Source organism: Xiphophorus hellerii, chromosome 6 (genome assembly GCF_003331165.1).
Source record: "Xiphophorus hellerii strain 12219 chromosome 6, Xiphophorus_hellerii-4.1, whole genome shotgun sequence".
NCBI lineage: Eukaryota > Metazoa > Chordata > Actinopteri > Cyprinodontiformes > Poeciliidae > Xiphophorus > Xiphophorus hellerii.
The window spans coordinates 28,436,347-28,459,251 of record NC_045677.1 but is presented as its reverse complement, the minus strand read 5'-3'; the positions used below and the strand labels follow the sequence as shown (position 1 = coordinate 28,459,251).

The 22,905-nt window shown below is 38.7% G+C and overlaps 2 protein-coding genes and 1 long non-coding RNA gene across 3 annotated transcripts; 1 reads left to right on the top strand and 2 right to left on the bottom strand.

The window, feature by feature from the left end:
• Positions 1-1,322: 1,322 nt before the first annotated feature.
• On the bottom strand, positions 1,323-22,612 carry retreg1 (reticulophagy regulator 1). The gene is made up of 9 exons (XM_032564524.1): positions 22,354-22,612; positions 20,865-20,971; positions 19,294-19,324; positions 4,438-4,555; positions 4,240-4,324; positions 4,037-4,159; positions 3,592-3,662; positions 3,229-3,352; positions 1,323-2,714 (listed from the first exon to the last, which is right to left on the bottom strand). Exons 1-9 carry the CDS (start codon positions 22,557-22,559, stop codon positions 2,203-2,205), a joined length of 1,377 nt encoding a protein of 458 aa, XP_032420415.1. The 5' UTR covers positions 22,560-22,612; the 3' UTR covers positions 1,323-2,202.
• LOC116721100 (uncharacterized) lies at positions 4,672-8,669 on the bottom strand. The gene is made up of 2 exons (XR_004339517.1): positions 7,729-8,669; positions 4,672-7,362 (listed from the first exon to the last, which is right to left on the bottom strand). It is a non-coding gene; the product is annotated as an uncharacterized LOC116721100 (long non-coding RNA).
• LOC116721080 (serum amyloid A-5 protein-like) lies at positions 12,281-22,435 on the top strand. The gene is given in 5 exon segments (XM_032564621.1): positions 12,281-12,767; positions 12,858-12,890; positions 12,893-13,007; positions 13,611-15,484; positions 22,324-22,435. Coding segments are annotated over 4 exon segments (366 nt in total). The 5' UTR covers positions 12,281-12,679; the 3' UTR covers positions 13,741-15,484; positions 22,324-22,435.
• Positions 22,613-22,905: the final 293 nt, after the last annotated feature.

The following is a 22,905-nucleotide window of genomic DNA, read 5'->3' as shown; positions in this document are numbered from 1 at the left end:
TAACATCATAAGGTGAAACAAATATCAAAAATAAAAATGAAACAACAAATGAAAGAGGATAATATTGTGGATAATAAAAGTCAGTACAATTATATTATCAAACTTTGTTTCTTTTATTGTTCCAACAGAATTCACAGTCAGTCTAATTTCTCTGTTTTTCCTCACTGGGATCCCGTCTGTCCCAGCAGCTCTCCGCCATAAATCCACAAAATCTCCTAAAGTTCCTCTGTTGGATGTTTCTTTAGATATTCATGCATATTATTCTGAGACCAGCTGCACGTTGCATCAAAAGACAAGTGAAAAAGCTGCAAAATGTTTGATAAAGTAAGGAACACTCAGATCCTAACGCAGGAGATACAATGAGCCTGATTATCTTCTTTAAACCTTCATCATCAATCATCCAGTCATGAACAACGTTTTCATCTCAGCCTGAAAAATGTAACTATGCAGTGATTGTCACCATTAACTCGCTCACTTCTTTGGATTTCTGGGTAATGTAGTTGAAAGAACTAAGCCAGATTTCAGGCGACTGGTTAGGATTGCTTCTGTGGAGTAAGTATGAGTAGTCAGTGTCTTATCTGTATTGTTTTCAAAAAACTAATTTCACAACCTCATACTGGACGAAAAGAAAGAACTTTGTAGGGTACAAGCAAGCTGGCAGCCAGGGAGAACAGCTTCACACCAAATGAGAGGTGGTCAATTATGTTTTCATGAGCAGGTTAGGATAGATCTAACAAAATCATTCTTAGATAAAGACATTTTATTCTGCTCCGTTCTGCCTATTTTTTATCTCCTTTCACAATGAGCTGTTTCGGCGCGTCCTGTTACTTTAAATCCAGATAAGATACTGCTGGCCACGCCCCCCCAACTCAGTTAGTCTCTCACCTGAAAATGGCTGAAATCAGATCTGCAATTATACAACCGTACATCTTTAAAAAGCAGAAGTGGAGCCTCCTGCACAACCAACAAGAATGCAGCAAAGTGGTTTCTGGATGGCACGTCAACAACAAAACACTTCTCTTTTCCAGCAGCCATTGTACAGCACAAGAATTGGGAAAGCCAGCTGACCAAATGTGTTGGAGCTCAGCTGGGGTTGCTAACAGTGCAGTGCCTGTTGATTGTGATTTAAAAATCGGGGTATGTTTTTGAAATGACTCTTTTTCTGGGCACCAAAAAGCTTTAAATTATTGCCAAAAAATGGTTGGGTGTATTTTTCAGGCGCTCAGGCTGCTTGTAGAAGCATTCAAGACCCAAATGGAAGAAGAAAAACATGCAAAAGGTGAATAAAACTCCAACTCTCTTCACATCAACATTTCTGGTCATTTTTGCTCCTGATAAATTCCCTCTTGGCAACGAGTAATCCACACTACAGTATTCATGAGAACAAGCACCCCAGTAACCTCCGACTCCTTGCTAAAGGAAACTGGGATATGTTGAGTTCCCAGTTGAGAAGCAATGCACACACCTCCAAATTGCACCCAGGATCTGCTGTACTGATCGGTGAGAGACAGAGAAGCTCAGAGTTTAACAATAAGTTTGGCCTGCCTGTCAAAGATAAACCTGCAGTATTGTTGTTAGAAATAAGGAGCAGGAAAGTGACATTGGGTTTATGATAGAGTTGTAATGCATGTTAATAATGTGAAGTCCTGCAGCACCAGCCATAAAACATCCTCAGACTGTAAGGCCTCAGTATGAGCACCTGAGAAAGATTAAATGTTGTTTTGAGGTTCATGATTTCCTCTGACTGGCTGCTGCAGGATGGCTTACACTGACTGTGGAGGTGCAGAAACTTATTTGATGAGAAATGTCATAAAACAAGTACTAACTTGTTTAAAGGTTGACGGTCTGACCTACTGTGAGGCTTTTAAGTTCTTTTTAAACTTTGTAGAATCTAGTGTGGAACAACAATGATAGGCTTGTACATTCCTAGCTTCCTTTTCTTTATCCAGGCTGTTTTACTGCAGACAGATCTCAAATCACAGGTTGTTTCCTTTAAGAACTTCCACATCGTGATGAGATCGACATTTGTACTAAAGTAAATGAGCCTCTGCTGCACATGTGCTGAAATAGATGTTTCAAATGTGAATGCTAGCTCTAGAAGATACAAATTGTAATATTTTCTCCTCAAAATGAAGCCAAAAGTGACAGAAACTCTGACTGTCCTTCGTGACCATCTACCCTCCCTGCCAAACTTTTCACCAATCAGTGGCGTCTGAGGAGTTTAGAGAAGAATCCAGACGAGGCTGGTTTGTCGGTCTTGGCCGGTTCCTCCTCTTTGGGTTTCGTCTTCTCCTCTACCAACCCCAGCTCCCCTTCCAGTTGCTCCAGCTCAGACTGGTCCAGCAGCTCAAAGTCCTCCACCTCGCTGTCAGACTCCTCGGCCAGGTCCAGCAGCCGGCTCGAATCCGGAGGCCTTGACCTCTTGGGGTCTTCGCTCAGAGCCAAGCAGCCGACTGCGGCCTCTATCCTCTCCTGGATGGCGGACGTAACGGCGGCGGCGATGACGTTGCCGGCCAGCTGGTTGACCAGTTCCAGGGCGCTGTCGCCCGGTTGGCCTTCGTGTGACGGAGGAGGCAATCGCTTTGATTTGATTTGTTGAGGCGGAGGTAAGGAAAGGTCAAGACTGAGGTCGTCGTCACCGTTGGTTGTTGTGCCGTTATCAAGGGAAGGAAAATCTGGGAGACCAGCAGTGAACAATTCCTCTTTATCAAGTTCTGAAAGAAGCAGAGTTGGACCAAGAAATGATTAAGAAGCACAGAATAACCAACCAGGACTGTCATGTCTTCATCCTCCATCACCAGCTGAAGGAGGGCAGAACTGAGCTGTGAACATACAGACTTTCAGAAATAATACACAGTAACAAACAATACAGCACTTAAATATATGTACAATAAATGTTCTCAGAAAATATTTATCTCAAAGTTATAAAAGTCTCAATAAAAGAAATGCTGCTTTCTAACAAACACCTGAATTATTTTTAATCAACAGAAATATCAATTGGAAATTTGAGAACATACCAGCAGCGCTTTCAAAGACCAACTCAGTCTTAAGAGGTTGCCGTGTTACTGAGAGAAAACCAGGCTTTGTGTCGCCTGCATGTGCTGTAATATCTAAATTCCACCACTAGATGGCACTAAGTGTATATTCTTGCAGGACAAACCTGTGAAATGTCAATAAACTGACGATCCACAGACTAAGAAAGACATAAACAGGTTCTGTTATTCTGACCTTCCGAGTTCTCCGTCTGCGGAGTGTGTCCCTCTGACAGGTTGAAGGTGCCGTTATCCGTCCAGGTCACGTCAGACACTTCAGTATCTGACACCGACATGTCTTTACACACCGTGGAGTCGAGCTGGCTCACCAGAAACACACAGAAATGTTACCTTTTGCACTAAAAGCTGTCAGTTGTATAAAATGTAGGGAAAAAACTCTGACTTTGAACATATTTGATCAACAACCCCCCCGACTCCCGCTGGAGGTTTAACAAGCTAACGAGACTCATCAGGATCATAAGTGGTGAATTCCAGTTGTTCTAACTGGACCCTGTTAGTGAACAGAATCAGATCCAAAAGGCGAAAATCAATTATAAACCTTGGGAAACATTGAAGAAAGGTCGGATTCGACGCCTTCTCTCTCCATCTCAGCCTGAACGAGTCTCTTCTCTGAAAAGATCGAATCATCAAGGATCAAATTAAATTCAAATAAATGCAACTTTGTTTAAAAAGAAAAGACAATGAAAAACATCTTCATGGATTGAATATTTTCCTTTATTTGTGAGCTTATTGGGAAGAAGTTTTTACAAAAAACGAATAAAGTTATACTGCATTTATCTAAAAATACATTATGGCTGCTATTGTTTAATATGTGGATTCAATATTCAGGTTCGGGTTTGCAGAGGGGAGCATGTTATCCCCACTACAGAGTAAAATCATTTAAAAAATCAGCCAAAGGTCAAAGATGTCCAGAAGGCCTGCAGACTTTAACAGATTACAAATAAGTCTGCTTATTTTAAAGAAAAATAGTGTTTAGTACTTACCACGGTTCTGCTTGATTTTATTAAAAAATTGCCCGATGCCGAAGTCCAGCTTCTGCAGAACTGGCTTCAGCCACAAACTTTTGTCTTGAGATGAAATCAAAGGCCACAGGAAAATACCTAGCACTACAGGAAGGAAACAACAACGATCGATGCAACAATAATTATAAAATCAATAGAAAAGAGCGACAGGTCGCTTCACTCACATATGATATAGGAAATAACGATTCCTGGAACGTAGCGACCCAACACAGCGAAGAAGGTGCAGAGGCTGCAAACCAGCAGGCAGAACTACAGCAGAAAAAACACAAACAGAACATCCTCACTCCTCCTCCTGGTTTTTCTGATTTCTTTCTGTTTTTTGATTTTAACTCCAGCTCAGGTTGCCAGGTTGTCAGCCTCACCTTGCCAGGGTTTTGCTGTTTGAACGCCGACATCTCCTGGATGAAAAGTCTCAGGGAGTCACCGAGCTGAGGCCCGGTTCTGGACCGGCTGTCCTGCCCAGAATCAATGATCTCCCAACTAGAATCACACAAACCCAGGAACCAGAATCAGTCACTGAAGCTGAAAATGTGTCCCTTCATCACATGAGGATCCAAAACGGCTGAACTGTTAAAAAGGTTTTTCACAACCAGGGATTGATGTCGATAAAACAGGCGTCTGTTTATTATTGGACAGATTTTTACCAAATTACATTAAGCAGTTTAACTTTGTATATATTAGAGTAGTAACACAAAAAAAATAAAGTCAAGGTTTTTGGTTCCTTTAATAATTAGAAACAAATAAAAAATGTTTTTTAAACAAGACTGTGCAGACATTTGAGAATAAAAATGTATACATCACTTTTAAGGTGTTTTGATGTTTAGATAATCCAATGCAAGCGATGTACTTGAATGCACCATAAAAATGCAACTGTAGGAAAAACAATTTTGAAAGACATGTAAAAGCACAATTATTGTTATTAAAAACAGTTTGTATTGATCAGATGTGATACTATAACCTCAATGGTCATGTTTTAATTAGCTCTAAGTGGAAAATCATAAATAACAGAAAGAAAGGCTTGAACTGATGTGTATGAACATCACTTGCTGTTTTTTTCTTTGCATAATTGATGTTGATGCATATATTTAGCTGAGGATTTAGTGCATGTAAAACAGCCTGTCAAAATCCGGTGTCACCACTAAATTTAGTCATGTCCAATGAAACAACAGGAGGATGATTGCTAAAACAGGAGTCGGACGGAAACCGGGAGGAGACGGACTTTTCCAGAGTAAGATGGGAATTCAGAGACAGCTGAAATATAAAACTTTCATTTCTTTCCTGGGAGTTCCCTCGCATCAGTTTGTGTTTTTATTTTACATAACAAGGATAAACCGTGACTGGTGTGGGAAAAACCAGGTAAGAGTGTAAAATGTAAGGCATGTTTCCTCCTTAAATCCAGGCGCTGGAATGTTGATCCTTCATCTGTCCTTGTTTCAAAGCCAACCCAACACACTGGACGTGATAATACTCTGGTCATGCTGTGATGAACAATGATCCAACCCCAGGTCAGCTATGAAATATATGAGAGGCTTTTTAATGTATGTAAAAATTTTATTACATCAAGAGTTGTTACTTTTTGGCTAAAACTATGTTTAAAATACAATATGTGGGGAACAGAGTGAACAGAAGATAACTGCGTAGTTTAACCCAGGCCAAGTGGAATTGTTTCTGGCTTAATGCCTGATTGTTCCTTTTAAATTTGTCGAGCTGTTGTTCTGGTCGTGTTCATCACGTGAAATGACTAAGCACTAAATTTAAGTCCAGCTGAGGATGGAAACTTCCTGTCCTGTGTGAGCAGCTGTCCTGGAAACAGCGAACAACTGCTGCAAAATCACCATGAAGATCAAGTTGCAGCAACAACTCAGTCATCTCCTCTTGGTCTTTACGACTCACTGCTTACACTTTAGATGGTTGTTTATTGGTTGGTGATGTTTGTATATATTTTTTATAAGACTCAGTTAATTGGATTTGCTGTGATTAATCAAAGAAGTTCAGGTTTTACATCAATGTGGTTCTTGAATCAAAACGCGCAAATATTTACTAAACACAAACATTTTCCACCCCAACTGTTTACAACAAACGAGCGAATAATGAATACAGAAGAATTCAACACTTCACTGAACAGTTGGGTGTTACTTTTATACAAATACATTCAAACATGTACATACTGTATATGAATTGTTTTCAGAGCCTCTTCCTGTTCTCCTGGGCAACATGGTTGAATTTAGAGCTTTAGCATTAGCGTCTGCTAAATACCTTGTTTACATAATCATTAAGCATTAGCTCCAGCTAAATACATTTGTTGGTGTAGCGCTTTAGCTCTAGCTAAATGCCTTGTTAATATAGCGCTTTAGCATAATCTTAATATAATCTTAATATAGCACTTTAGTATTCATATTTTCTAAATACAAGGTTGGTTTTGTAATTTAGCACTAGCTTCTACTAAACACCATGTTGATATAGCACTCTAGTATAGCTCCTGCTAAATACAATGTTGGTATTCCATTTTAGCATTAGCATCAGATAAATACAATGTCTGTTTAGCACTTTATAAGCAGAAATGAACATTTCAGAGCCTTTGTGTTAGTCTTGTGATGGTTGTATTTGATGCTTTAGAATTAGTTTCCATAAATATCACGTTAGTATAACTACTTAGCATTAGTGGAGCTAATGTTTATAATTAGCTCCTTAGTGTTAGCGCTGCTAACCTTTCAGTTAGTGGTGCGAACTGCTGCATCTTTCCATTCATTATCTAAATCACTGAAACCCTGAAGTCCAGGAGGGTGAGATGCTTCTGCCTCTCCAGCATTCATTGGGCGAGCGGTGGGCTGCGGGGGGGTTAAAGTTGCCAGACTATCAGTTGCTCAACAACTCAGGCTAATCTGAGCATTCATAGCTCTCCAATCTAACATACAGAATGGCCACTTAACTCCAATGCCAACGCATTTTCTTATTTTCCCATTTATTTGCTTTGGCTAAATTAGAAGCTGGCTTTAGCCCCTTCAGCTTATTCTGAACCTCACAGCCACTGACCTCCTCCACAAACCTCATCACAAATGGTCAAGCTTTTTTGTTTGCTGTTTTAGCCCTTTTATAGGTTTCTTATTCTCAAGACACTTTACAAAACCAAATTCTATTTTATTCTTTTTAAAGATGGTGCAACAACATATCCTGAGTCAGCAGAGGGCGACGGTGGACAGCAACAGCTTCTTTTAACAGGAAGGAACTTCAGGAGGAACCACAGCAGTGGTGCAGTGAGGATTCAGGCAAACACGGACCCACTGGACCTGGTGAGCATTTAATGGGAAAGGAAAGCAAAGGAACAGAAACTATCAACCAGCATGTTGGTCTAAATATATATAATATAATGCAGAGATATTTCTACAGTGTTTATTGGTTGGTTCTCAATGATTTCATCAACACATCTGATTTAAGTTGACATGTCATGTTCCAGATGTAATTTCCATATTAGCACATCTGACAAACAGGTTTTGTTTTTTAAGTACAAACTGTTTCCATTTTCTGGAGACTCAGAACAGACCTTAGAAGGACTTTTTCTTTCCTCAAAGAAAAGCTGCTGGACTTTACTTAAGAAGCTGCTGGAAACAAACACAGGTGGCCACAAAAAGCCGAAGTGTCTCATATGCACCCACCTGACCCAAACGTCGGCGTCTCAAGTAACTCCTATGACGAAATGTCCGCTGAAACCCGGCCCACCGCACGACTTCCAAGCACACGCGCCTGTTAGACTCTGATTTCCAGAGAGCGTGATGTAGCCGAACATGAAGGGATGATTCTGCAAAACACTTGGAGCTGCATGCGCCGGATGAAAAGCATCTGCTCCTTCTTTCTGTAACCAAGCTGGTTCTGAAATTGTTTGTAAATCCAGATTTAAAGTGAAAGGATGGACCTCGTCAGGGTTTGATCCTTGGTAGCCAGACGTAGGCGACAAAGGGAGGAGCAGCTGCTGGACGGAAATCCTGTTTAACCCTATCAGGACCTCAGAAACAACAGAGAGGACGGCACGGCTCAGCCTCTGACAAGTCCGGTCATGACACTTTCTAAAATAGACCCAAGACAAACAATGTGACTAATGGTAGCAGAGTTATCTTATGATGCGGCTTGGAGGCGGGTGTTAATATGTTTACCCGCATGTTTGTGTGGTTATTTGCTACAGCAACCCTGCCTCTGATGCAACTAATCCCTGTTTATGTTCTGCATACAGACACACATACAGTAACCGGGCGGAACGGGCTGATCTGATTCCCAGTAAACGTCAACAGGAAAAGCCAACCAGCGAGTGTCGACACTGGAGACCAAAAACCTACGAGTAACTCAAGACTTCAGAGAGATGGGGAGACGCAGAGCTGGGATGCAATAACGCTGCTTTAGTTCTACCATGAAACCAGGTCATAAATATCCTAATTATAGGGAACCAACTTCCAGGAATTACATCGAAGCATAAAAAGCTCAACAACGGTGAATAAAGATGTGCGATGGAAGCAGTTTTATCATCCCCCAATCTCTCAAATCCAAGAGCTCACAAGACAAGAAAAACCAAAAAGCATCACGTATCGATCAGACAGTAGCTCTTTGTCATAGCAAAGCGTTGTACCTTAGTCCTGCCCCGCGATCTTCAGGAGACATCTCCAGATGTTAGCACAAGCCTCCAGAGGTGTTGAAGGAACTACAAGAACAAAGTTTTCTGGTAGGATTTTTCAGCAGCTAAATCACGGCAAAGCAGGCGACAGTCTGACAGCAGATTCTGTTTATCCTCAATGAAACCCAGCTTGGAGTATTTCAAGTGGGCTCGTCTAAAAATAACTGGGTCACGCTGCATTCCGCCCGGCAGCCGTCAGGAGTACAGAGGAATGGGGCTCAGGGTGGAGGGGGGTCTTCATGAAACAGCTGCCACCACCAACAACACCCACCCACCTGCCCAACATCAACATGACCCCACACACACACACACACACACACACACACACACGTCTCCCAGTGACAGCGATGGATGGACTGATGAGAGGACAACTCTGTCTCACATTCTGACAATGTTATCCGCAGGTTCAACTTCTCCATCCATCCGTATGTCTGAATCCATTTATCCATGCAGTCACAGGGGGCTGGAGCCCGTATCCAGCAGCCATTGGATGAGACGCAGAGTAAATCCCGGGCAAATCCCCAGTCCACACACACTCCTAACAATCAGTTCCTCCAGGATGATGGGATGTTTTTTCGTGACTGTTGTAGCATAAAATTACAGTTTTTGTGGCTTCCTTTTCAAATAACTTCAGAGAAATCTGCAAATTTTCTTAATGCTATATCTTTGCCATAATAAGCTTATAAAAAAGTTAAAATCGCTGCTGGGATGAATAAAGTACATCTATTCTATTCTATTCTATTCTATTCTATTCTATTCTATTCTATAAACCTTCCAAGAAAAGACTGGAATTTTAACACAATACTATTTAAAAGTGCAAATAACATTTTTCAAATACCTTCTTGAAATATCACAATTATTGCCAATAAAATCATGTCAAAAGAAGAATTTATTATTGGTCATTCAAGTTAACATAAACTGGTGTTAGTCTAATCAAATCCTACAAAAGATCTTCAAGAGACGTAGTGAAACAGGAAGTTAAATAAGAACGGGGTTTAGGGGATTGGTCCAAATTCAGCCGAGTTGCAGTGATTTGTCAGAAAAGAAGAAAATACAGAAAAGGTGGAAGTGATTGGTCAGATTGTGGAAAAGTTTAAATGACTGGTGAAAACCTGAAGTCCAGGCAACATCCACAGATGAATTTGCATTAAGTGCTTCAGTTATGAGATTGCAGCTTCCTGGAGGAACCGAATAACCTGTTTAACCTGCGCAAATCTAACCGGATCCTTTCTGCGTTGTGCTGGTTTTATTGAGTGATCAGGCCGGGACACGGTTTGTCTTTAAAATGGATGATTTCTGGATTTATTCTGACGAGAACAACAAACAGAAAACAACCGAGTTATAGGTTCCCGCTCCGAGTCCTACACAAAGCAGAAGTACATAACAAAAAATTACTTAATGAATCTATAAATTATTTAGATGGAAAAATAAACAGAACACACTCCTCCCGCAGGGCAACATGACTTCTTTTTTATGGCGGTTGGCAAACAACTTACTGATGTGCGTTACCGCCATCTACTGGTGTGGATCAGGATGCGAATAAAAAAAAACTGTATATATATTCTCCCACCAAATAAAAAAATAAAATAAATAAATAAAAATTATATCCTTTCTATCAATTCCGTTTTCTTAAGGTATTTCATTAAAGGACAAAAATATTCAGAAATAGAAATTTTGTCCAAAATATCTTGTATATTTAACTGTAATCTATTTTCTTCCCTTCTCGCAACAGAATATTTAGAACAGAACAAAACATGTTTTAAGGGGAGGATCTAAGGGGCGCAAAATTTTTAAAGACAATACCACAGAAGAAGAAATAAAAAGGAGGGGCTTCAGATCTTAAAGTAACGCGGTTAAAACAATGACAGAGTTTTTTGTAGGTGTTTCGGTCAGGTAAGGAAAATACAAATAATATAACAAAAGAGAAATACAACCAGGTTACACAACCAGACCTGAGCTCCTTATGACAAAGCAAAAGGCGGCCATTTTGCTCAGGGCATTTTACTCATATCGCAACGACATGAAGAAAAGGGTAAAATTACTAATGCAAAATCACTGAGTTTGAGAACTGCCATCTAGTGGCTAGAGTCTGAATTGCATGATGTGACACTTGGACAAGGACTGATTACAGGAGCTACACTGCTAGTGAGCGTGAGGTTATAAACTTCTGAATATAAAAATATTTTTTAACATTTTACCAATTCACATAATTTAACTATAATAGAATAATGTTTTGTGGATAATTAAATTTTTAGACATTATTCACAGTTTTCTTTATAAATATTTAGAGAAAAAGGTCAGATTTACTCAGTTTTAATGACCATCCTGAGGTCCAATCAGAGGCACTCGCTCTCAAAACAAGCTACTGACTGAGCGGTAATCTGGTTAATCCAGAGGGGATTTTCTACTCATGTAGAACCATTCTGCTACAAAAACTCTACGCATCTGTAAAAAGTTCAGCATAAATATGCAATTAGGAAAGTCAGCTATTTTTTATTATTATTGTAATTAAAAATATCCCAGAGAAAAGAAAAAGGAAAAGCAGGAGAGATTTTTTCTTGTCCCACAAACAGCAAAACAAAAAAACAACCAACAAAGTTATGGCCGAAAGGGCAGGTTTAAATGAAGTGAAGTTGAAAGTGACATAATTGTCTTTGAAATGTAGTGAAACTGAAAGTCTCTCAGAAAATAAATGCTCAAGTAAAGTGAAGATACTCAAAAATGTACAATAGTCAAGTAAATACTCTCTGTTACTGTCAATGTTAGTAACTGTTCACAGCTAAAATTCACACAAACAGTTAAAAACAAAACATGGCAAAATAAAACTGTGTATATAACTACATTTCTCTGAGATAAATGTTAAAATATAACATTTGTAAAGAAAACACAGAGCTGATCCTAACGCACAACACAGTTAGAGACAACAACAGAAAAAGGGGAGGAGCTGACCGTCACCTGTTGCTATGGTAACCGCCAACTGTCAAGAGCAACAGGACAAAACTTTTACATCAGTAAACGCCAGGAGAAAATAACTTTCTGACGGAACAAAAATGAATTTGAAGAATGAATAAACCAGTTTTGGCAAACTTTATCTGTAATATCAATAAAATAAAATATTTATGATGACTAACACAGACATTTTCATTAACTCTAACCATTACTAGTCTATTCCTAACCCTAACCTTAACCAAAACTTAATTCACTAAACCTGACCCTGACCTTATACAAGGGGGTCCATGGTTCTGTACTAGAACTGGGCTTTGGCCTCCATAAGGGCCACTGGTCTTCAAATATGCTAGAAATGGTCCTAAATGGGACACACACACACACACACACCCACACCCACACACACGCCTACCCCCGCACACACACACACGTGTACCCCCGCACACCCACACACACACACACACACACACACCCCCACACCCACACACACGCCTACCCCTGCACACACACACACACACGCCTACCCCCGCACACACACACACGCCTACCCCCGCACACACACACACGCCTACCCCCGCACACCCACACACACACACACACCCACCCACACACACCTACACACCGTTCCAGTTTCACTTTTTCTTGCTGTGGAAAAACTGCATCATAACGACTCAGTTCTTGAATCTACCAAATAAAAAGAAAAACCCCGAGGGTAACATGGTTTGTTTCTGTGTTGATGTGATGCTCTCTCCGTTCACTTCCTCCAGTCAGGTCTTGTAAAAAATAATCTGGATTTCCCTCGGTTCTGAAATACAGCCCATTTTGTTGCCACAGACCATAAAAGGAACCCGTATCTGCAGTTAGAAGAACGAATCCTCGAGGTTTTACCAAACGTCTGCACAGTCTGAGAAGTAAATACTTAATTTAGAAAATTACCCAAACCCTCTGCATATGTTGGTGTATTTCCAGCTTTATTTTGGTTTCAGACTTCTGCAACAATGAAGCTGCTTTTAGCAGGAATTGTTCTAATTTTCATGGCTGGATCTGAAGCTGATTGATATAATTTTCCTGTTCAAGCTGCTCAAGGTAGGAAATGTGACAGTCAGTCCTGGGGTTGTTACTGAAAGTCTTAAGGTTTATATTCAATGAATATCTGATGATTTATTTTCTGTTAAGGAGCTCATGACATGTGGAGAGCCTATCAGGACCTGAAGAAACCAAATGGATTAACAGTGATAAATATTTCCATGCCAGAGGAAACTGTGACGCTGCGCAGAGAGGACCAGGAGGCTGCAGAGGTCATCAGGTGAGAAAGAGTCTTCAAAGGTCAAACTCCAGCAAAGATCTATAATCTACGTAGATCCGACTGAGAGACCAGATGATTACTTTAAGATCATTGTTTCGTGATGTGATGCATTCATGTGCAGAACTGTTCAAATGTAAAGTATTAAACTGCAGTTTTATGTTAAGAACAAGAATTTGTGGAATGATTCTGCAGCTCAGTCTTATGGTAATGCAAACCCTGGACAACATGGACCAATATAAAAATAACTCAAATGTTAATTACTGATGTGGTTTCCTCTTATAACACTTATATAAATCTCATCCACCTTGTGAAAAATCTTAGCCCAAGAAAACCACATTTTCAGAGAAAAATCCCCTAAATATTCAGACAGAAGGTTTTGATGCTCAATTCAGATTTTTTGATAAAATCCGATATTTTTTGCGTGGTTGTTCATGCTACTGATTAAACCTCTGTGTGAACGGCTTATCGACTGCTAAAAGAAAACATAGCTGTCACACAGCAGCGCTCTGTTTACAGCCGGCAGGAATAATGGATGAAACCGTCTACAGATCAATTTGTTTCATTTTTGTAAGTTTGTTTCTGAATAGTGATATTGTGGATTTGCCTTTTCAGTGATCTCAGAGAGACGACGAATGGACCGGTCAGGGTCAGGGTCCTGAAGACGAAGCTGCCGATCAGGCGGCCAATCGCTGGGGACGAAGCGGAGGAGATCCAAACCGCTACAGGCCGAACGGACTTCCAGAGAAATACTGACAAATTTAAAAACTGCTGTTAAAACATTACAGTGTTGAAGTCTGGGTGACCTCAGTTACAATGTGTGGCAAATTAAAAATTCTTTTTCTCTCTTCCTTTTTCAGCTTAAAAGGATCCATGTCGGCCTAAATGTGTTGCAATTTTCCTTTTACCTAAGAAATTGCTGTTTGTGATACCCCAAAACTCATAATTACTTAAAAAATTTCAATCTTTCGTTATAATTGTCACCCTGGAGGTCGCCATTTTTAAAAAACTAAATAATCGACAGTATTATTACTGTACTGTTTTTACATCTAAGATAAATATTTCCCAAATAAGGTCTATTTTTATAACTACTCGTGGTTCCCTATAAAACGAGATCCTAATGTATTCAAGGCAGTTTGATATTTTACTCTTGCTTTAAATAAACTATTACTTCACAACGGACAAAGATTTGTGATATACTCTCTAGCGCCCTCTACCTGTCACACAGTTATTTCACTCCTGCTGTCATGTTAGGTCTTTGTTTTTGTGTCGTTTTCTGCTCAGAGAACTGATTTGTTTTCTGTTTTTCCTTGGAGATTTGTGTCCTTGGAGTCGAGTTTGTGTTGGTTTTTAGCAGTTTCTACAGATCACTACATGAAATTCAATGTATGGGAATATTACACAACATTTCCTTTAGAAGATATTCTATTTAATATTGATATTGTTGACATGAAATTTTAGCTTTTAATCTGCCAATATGTGCCTGAACATGAGCTGAGGAGGAAATAAAGATCTAAAGAAAACTGAACACAAAGAAATGAGCTGAAACACGAAAACCATGGGCGGTTTTAGACGGGGCCCGTTAGGGGCCACGGCCCCAAAGAACAGGTCCGGGCCCCTGCTGTGTCCCCTGGACTGAAGAACAATTACATTAATTTCTTATGATTTGCGCTGGCACAGTACTTGGACTAAATTTGTGTTTTATCTTCACAGTTTTACTTTAACGGTGAATTAAATCAAAGTGTTACAGCATTATGATCAGATCAGTTTTTATCTGCTAGATCAGAAATCTACAACAATGGGTTTGTGGTTCACGTTGTATATTAAACATTAAAATATTAATCCGTTTGTTTAGTAAGTGTTGCATGTAGAAGGCTGTGCAGCATTATTAGCATTAATGCAGTCGAGCCAAATAAGGTCAATTTTAAAGATTTCCCCAGCAGGTTTTTGCTTTTCCACACGCACATAAAAAGGCACGTAGACAGAGAGATGGCTCCGATCCTGCAGCTGTCAGTTTGCATTTCGGATCAGCAGCTAATCTCCTGAACTTGCTGTAAGCCTCCAGTAGAGTTACCCACAATGCAACAGGGAGCGACAGCAGCAGGTGGCGGCGGCACAATCCCATCCTGCTAGCCAAATGTCACACTGACATAGAGACGGCGCTACAATGGGTGGCGCTCGTTCAAATGGCCTCCCACCGTCAACAGAGCCGTCTCCATGGCAACCTGATCAACTTCAGTCTTTGTAAAGCAGCAGCCATGTTGTTTTTATCTCTTAACAAGCACAACCTGGATCATCCTTGACCCCAAACTCTCCCATCGGTCTGTTACATGAGGCTGATGTGTTGCATCCAGCGTGGCGCCCACTAATCCCTGACACCTCTGCTGAATCCCAGCCAGCAGCCAGCTGTGTCCGGGAGGAACGGACGAACCAAACACCGGACGCCGTTCCAACGGAGAGCAGCCTGCGATACTCAGCAACGGTCATAACTCAGGCCAAGGTGAGAGGAGTAAGGCTGAACAATAGGTCAATAACAATATCTACCCCAACAGACACATGATCAGCATCAATAGGTAAAACCTCTGATAGAATAATTTCACAATCCAGAACCGCACGGCACTCTGGGAGATGTAGGCAGAGGAAAAGCTTTAGCCACTCAACCTGTCAGAGCTAGCAAAGCAAAAAGGTGGCTTCAACTAACTCACTCACTGTGGTTACCTAGCAACTCACTCACTATGTGGTTACCTAGCAACAACCTGTTCAGTGACTTGCAGCAGTAAAGAAGATATGGTGAAAATCTTGTTTGAAGGATGGAGGAGGAGGAGTCACAGGAACCATCCTGCACTGCAAAAACACTCAATTTTATCAAGTATTTCTGGTCTAGTTTCTAGCGAAAATATCTTAATACATTAGAAATGAGACAAAACTAACTTATATGTAACTTTTCATCAAAATATAGGAGCTTGTTTTAAGTAAATAATTCCTTAATATTGATGGAAAAGATGGCAAATTATTTCACTTTTAACTCGGGATAAATATCTTGTTATAAGTGAATTTATCTGCCAAAGGAACAAATACATTGTCATCAATATTAAGGAATTATTAACTTGACACAAACATCTATTTATTACTGAAAAGTTGCTTGTAAGATAGTTTTGTTACATTTCAAGTGTATTAAGAAATTTGCAATAGAAACTAGACCAAAAATATTTAGAGTTTTTGCAGTGTAAGCATAATATCGTAGCTTTCATTAAACTTTCAGTGTTTAACTGTATGGAAGCAGCAAAAACATATTTCTCTGAATATTTACTTACTGTCAATGAATCGATCTGCTAACTGACCAATCAGTGAGTCATTCAGAGGTTGAGTCTCTGTTCTGGTTGTTTCTATGCTGATCACATGATTCAGCCTCAGATCAGAGGATTAGATTAGACGGTCATATGTGATCCATCAGCTCTGGAGCTGCAGTCCAGGTTGTCATGAATCTGTATAATTAGGTGGGCAGGATGTGAAAAATGCAATGAAATCTGTGTTTGTGTCAGAAAGGAAAGACTTACTGTGAGGTGTTGTTAAAAGAAAAATAATAAATTCAGATCCAAAAACGTCAAAGTCCGAACAGCTCAGGGTCTTTATCTTCAGATTAACCAAGATAAACAGAATCCATTTTATTTCTATCCGTTCTAATAGAATCCAAGTGGAAAACGTCTCACTGCGTTAACAATCCCTTTGTGTCATTTGCGTGCCAATTCAAAACCAGTTCAATTTAAATCAAATTATTTAAACAGTGTTACAGAAAGGCATGAAAAAGTAGAGTCAAATATAGTCAAACAAAGTAAAATAATCACTTTCCTCAGACGGAAACAGATAAATATGTTTAAAAGTGTTACTCTGGATTTGTTGGTGTGTGTATATCAGGACGATAACATCGTAGGATGTCAGGGATGTTTAAAAAACTAAACTTCAGACTGTTTGGGACATCTGCTCACACAGACCAACGTTTGTTTTCTTCATAAACAGGAAATCAGGTTATTTTCTGCAAGTCTGACGTAAAAACAGAAACAAAACGCAACTGTATATTTCTCTAGATTTTTACCTCAAAATGTTCTGGAGTAACAAGTGAGCTGTTAATAAAAGTAATCATAAGCAGAACAAATGATTAAAAATATGATCAATTCAACACTTTAACAGTCATTTTTATTTACAGTTCATTACTCAGATTTCCTGTTTAGATTTATGACTCATTTGACAATCAAGTCTTTAGCTGCACAAACTCTAAAGTCGCTGAATTTTAACGCAGAAGCTGAGAGCCATAGTGTTACATTTATGCATAAAAAGTCTGCAGGAAGTATTAAAAAATTTAATCTATGAAATCAAATCCAAATCAATAAAATCTGCAGCCAGGATCATTGAGCTAATTAAACATTTATTTAGACTGAATCGCATGCAGGACCTGACTTCCTCTAGTTTATGTAAATAAACTGGTTACATTTTGATCAAATTAACTCTTATTTATGGATCTATTAGATTTCAGAAAGATCTAATAAGAGCACGAACTGATGCCAGATCTGAAGCTTCTATAAATTTCTCAAACTAAATCTGCTGCAGATTGTGAAACTGCTCTGACCTTCAGTACAAACGCGGTTTGTGAGAAGATAAGATGTTTTTACTTGATTTTTAAAGTGGCAGGCAGAATCAAGCTGAAGGCTCTGAGGGATCGAAACGTTGAAACCAACTTTTATCCATTCAGTCTCTACCTGCTTGTCCTCACAGGGTCACAGGGGGAACTGGTGCCTGTCTCCAGCAGCCATTGGAAGAGGTCAGAGGTCACTGACCCATCACAGGGGAACAGAGACACACAACCAAACTCCACACAGAAAGACAAAGGCCAGGATTTGAACTCAAAACCTTTTTTCTGCAAGGCAACAGAGCAACGCTGCAAAACATAGAATCTCACCAACTATATTTAGTTTCTGCTACAAATATCTAAGTAGACCTGAAATAAAATAAAACTAACAAGTAACTTTTTAGCCACATATAAGAGTTTGTTTCAATCAAACAAACAATTAATATCAATTTAAAATAGAACTAGTTCCTATGGTAGACATTTCTCCCATGTGAAAAAGTCTGGCAGTGGAACTGATGCTTTATTTGAAGTGCACTCAAATATTTACGCTAGAAACAACAACAAAAAATGCTTGATTTTGTGCTTTTGCAGTACAACTATGCCGCCATGCAGCCCTAACTAGAAATATATTTTGTTCTGTAATTAAAAATCACCATGAAACTTTTCTGTCCTGCTCAATTTGCAGCTGTAAATGTGTGAACTTTTAAAGTTCTGCACACAAAGTAATAAAAGTGCAGTAAACTCAGAAGGCCAGAAATCCCAACAAGCAAACAGGGACAGACTGAAACTCTGAAGAGGAACAAGAACGGACGACTGGAGAGTTGTAGAAAAACTACGTCCTCTGATGAATCCTGCTGAAGAAAATGTGAAAACTTCCTTCAGTACGATTAATAAATTCATTTAAAAACTTAATTTTTATCCAGGGGAGTGAGCTTCCTCCTGATTCACCACATCTTTATCTCCTGCCTTTCATAGCTTTTAATTGCTAATATGGACATTTCAATGCAGGGCTGCTGTCTGCATGATAAAGCTTTGTGGCTACTGATTAGTGCGTAGTATTTGCCTCAGCTGCTAAAACAAAGCTGGTCAGGCTGACCTTCCTTCAAACTCTGCAGCAGCTTTGTATCTGTGCATGATGGAGGTAAAACCTCCTCCAGGTTATAATGTTCACACATGTAAACAACAAAAAGAAGCGATTAGAAGACAGAAGAAGTCTCAGTTTGCTTTCTGCACTCGGTGTTCTGATCCAGCTGAAGAAAATTAACTCAATTCTCCCTGCAGCCCAGCGTTTCTGTCCGTCCAGCAGAGTTAGACGTCTTCCACCTACTGGATCATGTAACTCCAATTTGGAGTCACATTTATCCGGTTAGACCTTCCTTCATGTGATGTCAACATGATCAGCTTCATGTTTCAATCAAGGTGTTTGGTTTTTACATCAGGCAGCCTGAGAGCAAACAGGATCCGTTTCACCGTGAAGAATCAGATATTTACCTTCAGTATGAACGTTTGATTCATTTGGGGATTTAATGACACATTTGGGTTTTTCTCTGATCCAGTCAAAATGTACAAACAGCCTCTGCTATCCCATCACCGCTGCTTGTGGGAAAAGTCTGACTGGATTTTTGACTCTTCCAGGTGAAACAAACATTTCCTGTTTTTTGTCCAGAGGTTGAATCCTGTCTTACCTGCTGGTCACTCTGCGCCACACATGAGCTCCTGTGGGAGGAAAAATCAGAATTTACCATCCAGCTCTGAACATAAATGGTACTTTATAATCTAACTACCTTAAATATATCAGTGTTGTTTTTTATTAGTGACAACTAATGGAAAAGATGACCAACAACAACAGTAATATGATGAAAAAATCAACCTAAAACACATTTATCCAGGTAATATGAGGGGGATAAAAAGCTACAGACTTTCAGCTCTTATGTCTGAACTAAATGCAGAAGTAGAGTCATTTTTCCTTCTTTAAAGAGGAATGCATTACCGACGAGACTCCACAGGTTTCAGGTTTCAGTGCCTCAACTTTACTCATCAGGATAAAAATGAGGAAACATTGAATGAAATCATCTAACAGTGGAGGAACCTGAGTTTGGACCTGCCTGTAGTTTGAAACATCTAACCAGAGAAAATTAACAGAAGGATGTTCAGGATGATTAATTTTAACTTTTATAACCTTTGACAACAAACACTGAGACATAATCCCGTCCAGAAACGGCCCAATTACTGGACCAAGTAATAGAAATGTTTAATGACTGCAGGAAGACAATGAAAATTTTACTATTTCTTAGTAAATATGAACACAGAATATAAATAATGTCAGCATGAAAACTTGTTTTGAGACATTAAAAATTATAAGTATTTTAGAATATTTAGAATATTCTTTCTGAAGCTCAGCTAAGCATCTTAACAGGAACAGTTCATTTAATTGATCCATCAACAATTCACTGAACCAACCAATCAATAAATCCAGTCCAGTGATTAGTCAGATTTTAAAAAATTACATTCTGAAAATTTTTCAACTAACCAATTATTTTTAAACAATATTATAAATACATTAAATTGTGCAAATACACTAATAATTCAATTCATTTTTTAAATAAGAAAATGATCATTTTATTTCCAGCCGCAGCAAAAGATTCTCCATGGGAGATTTTTCTTCCTGAATTTGATCCAGGCGAAGCTGAAGCTGCCACTTTCAGATTTGTGGGAAGAAAAGATTCACAGACCAAGAAACTTTGAAGTCTTAAATTAAAATCATTTATTATTTGCGTAGTTTTGCTTGATTTCTGGTCTTGGCATATTTTTTCTGAAAAAAATTTCCCTTTTTGAGTTTTTTAATGTCTCAAAAGCAGAACAATAATTTCTCTAGTGAAAATTAATTGATTACTAAATTAATTGATGATTATTTCAATAATCGAGTCATCTTGATTAATCGTTCCAGCTCTGCTTTACTTGGTAAGAAATCTTAACATGTCACTGAAACAATGTGCATGCAGAGTGTTAATGACTGGCACCTGAGATATGATGTCCAAAAATTACATCAATTCATGCACGGTGGGGCAGTTGCCTAGCAACAAGAAGGTTTTGGGTTTAAATCCCGTCCTGTGATTTTCTGCGTGGAGTTTGCATGTTCTCCCTGTGGGTTCTCTCTGGGTACTCCAGCTTCCTCCCACAGTTACAAACATGGCTGCTAGGCTCATCGGTCTCTGTAAAGGTGTAAGTGTGCAGATAATAGACGGAGGAAAGAAACCTTTGGTCCTGGTCCAAACAGCGTCTCTTGCGGTTACCGTGACGACCAACAGAACCAACAGGATGGAAATAAGGCTGTAGATCCGAAAAGAACTGAAGGCAACAAACCTGGAGAGACACAAGTCTGAGTTTTAGTTCAAAAGAGGCAATTTGGTTTAAAAAAGTGTCACAATAAACTCATTTAAATTGTTTTTATTGTTCAAAAAGGAGCAAAAAGAAGAGATAATGCTAAATAAACCATCATGCTAATATTTATACCTGTACAATATTGTTTCAGTCAAATAACAGTTACTTTTGTTACACCATTTAAACTTATATAGTACTTTATAGTTTCTACGTCTGATCAATTATCATTAAACTAAATTATATTTTTTTCCACTTGTGTAAAATTTATGTTCTTTTTAAGCAAATATAAAGACATTTGGAAACAAAAGACCAAATTAAACTTTTTCTATTAAATGCAACTTTACAGATTGTGCAAAAGAAAACATGTCAGTGAGATTAGGACTGAAATTATTAATCGGATTAATCGATTATTTAAGTAATCGTCCGCTAATTTAGCAATCAATTAATCACTAACTGGAGTGTACAGACTTTAAAATAAGTTATTTGCTGAAAGAATAAAAGAATCAGAGCAATAATTAATCCAAAACTGTAAGAAAGAAAAACTACATTTTGCTTTTAAGATGAAAATTCTTTGTCTGTAAATAAGTTATACCCAGAAAGTAGCATAGTCTTAGTTTCACCTACAGGTTGAAATTCTGAAAAAAATTAAATAAAATCTCCTGTTGAGTACCTCCTGCATCCAATTATTAATCAATAACACAAAAAATAAATCACCAGACCTACACCGTATTGATTAGCTGCAGCTGTTAGTGTTCACTAAAGGAAAGCTGTTACTGAATTTTCAATTTCAGTAAATAAATTGTTTATTTTCTTATTTCAAAAAGAGATTGAATGATTAGTTTTTATTTATATATGTTATGTATTTGTAATATTGTATAAAAATAAGGTTAAGTAAATTCAATTAAAAATTTGTAGAAAATGTCAGTTTATCAGATTAAAGTATTCATTTTCAGAATAATCAGTTATTAAAGTAATAATAATATAAAATGTTCTTATCCTAGAGCTGAACTGAATAATGAAACTATTATCCGTTAGTGGAAAACTGTGACATTTCTCAATAGCAAAACACTTTTTAAAAGTTTTATTAAGTATTTATTACAACCACACATCATAATAATGCATGCAACTTTAAAATTAAAATAAACTAATTTATTGTAATATCAACGTTTGAACTCCTTAAAAATATTTATAGAACAGTATACTTTATTTAAATTAGACTTGGGAATATTTACTCTTAATGAAAACTGTTCAAACCAAGTTTATAAATGAATCTAAACATCATGTTGATCGGCTTCATATTTTAAATTTGATCTAAAATCTTGATGTTTTAACAGGTTTGCTTGTCGCTGCGTCATGATTCCTACCAGATCACCGCGTTGGCTGCAGCAAACAGGGCTGACGTCCTGACCCGATGCTGCCTCCAGCTGACCAGCCCGCTGACACGCCACCCTGCCCGGCCGGGAGGCCTCTCCTGCCCGCGGTGCTCCGGGTTCAGGGGCCCCGAGGGACCCACCGACCCGGGGGCCTCTTCCTGTCCGCCAGCGGCGCCTGCTTCCCGGCTGCCCAGCATTGCTTAACGGCTCTCTGCCGCTGCGCTCCACCTAGTGTAGCATGGTGTCAATTTCCTGTATTAACTAGGGCCATTTCCGGATTGGGGTTTCAAAATAAAATTCCGTGTTTGCGTTTAAACAAAATAAAAATTCAAAAGCACTTTGTTAATCCCAAAGGGAAATTAAATAAAGTGGGAAATAATAAGAGTTGAAACTTTATGTAATCTAAATAATGCGAATCTAAAATGCAAAATGTTTTATTTGTATTATTAATGTGAATAAAGTGTAAATCTTGTTATTGAAGTATTATTATGACGACAATCTGAGTTGGTTACATAAAATAATGACCAACAAAAATAAAATGTC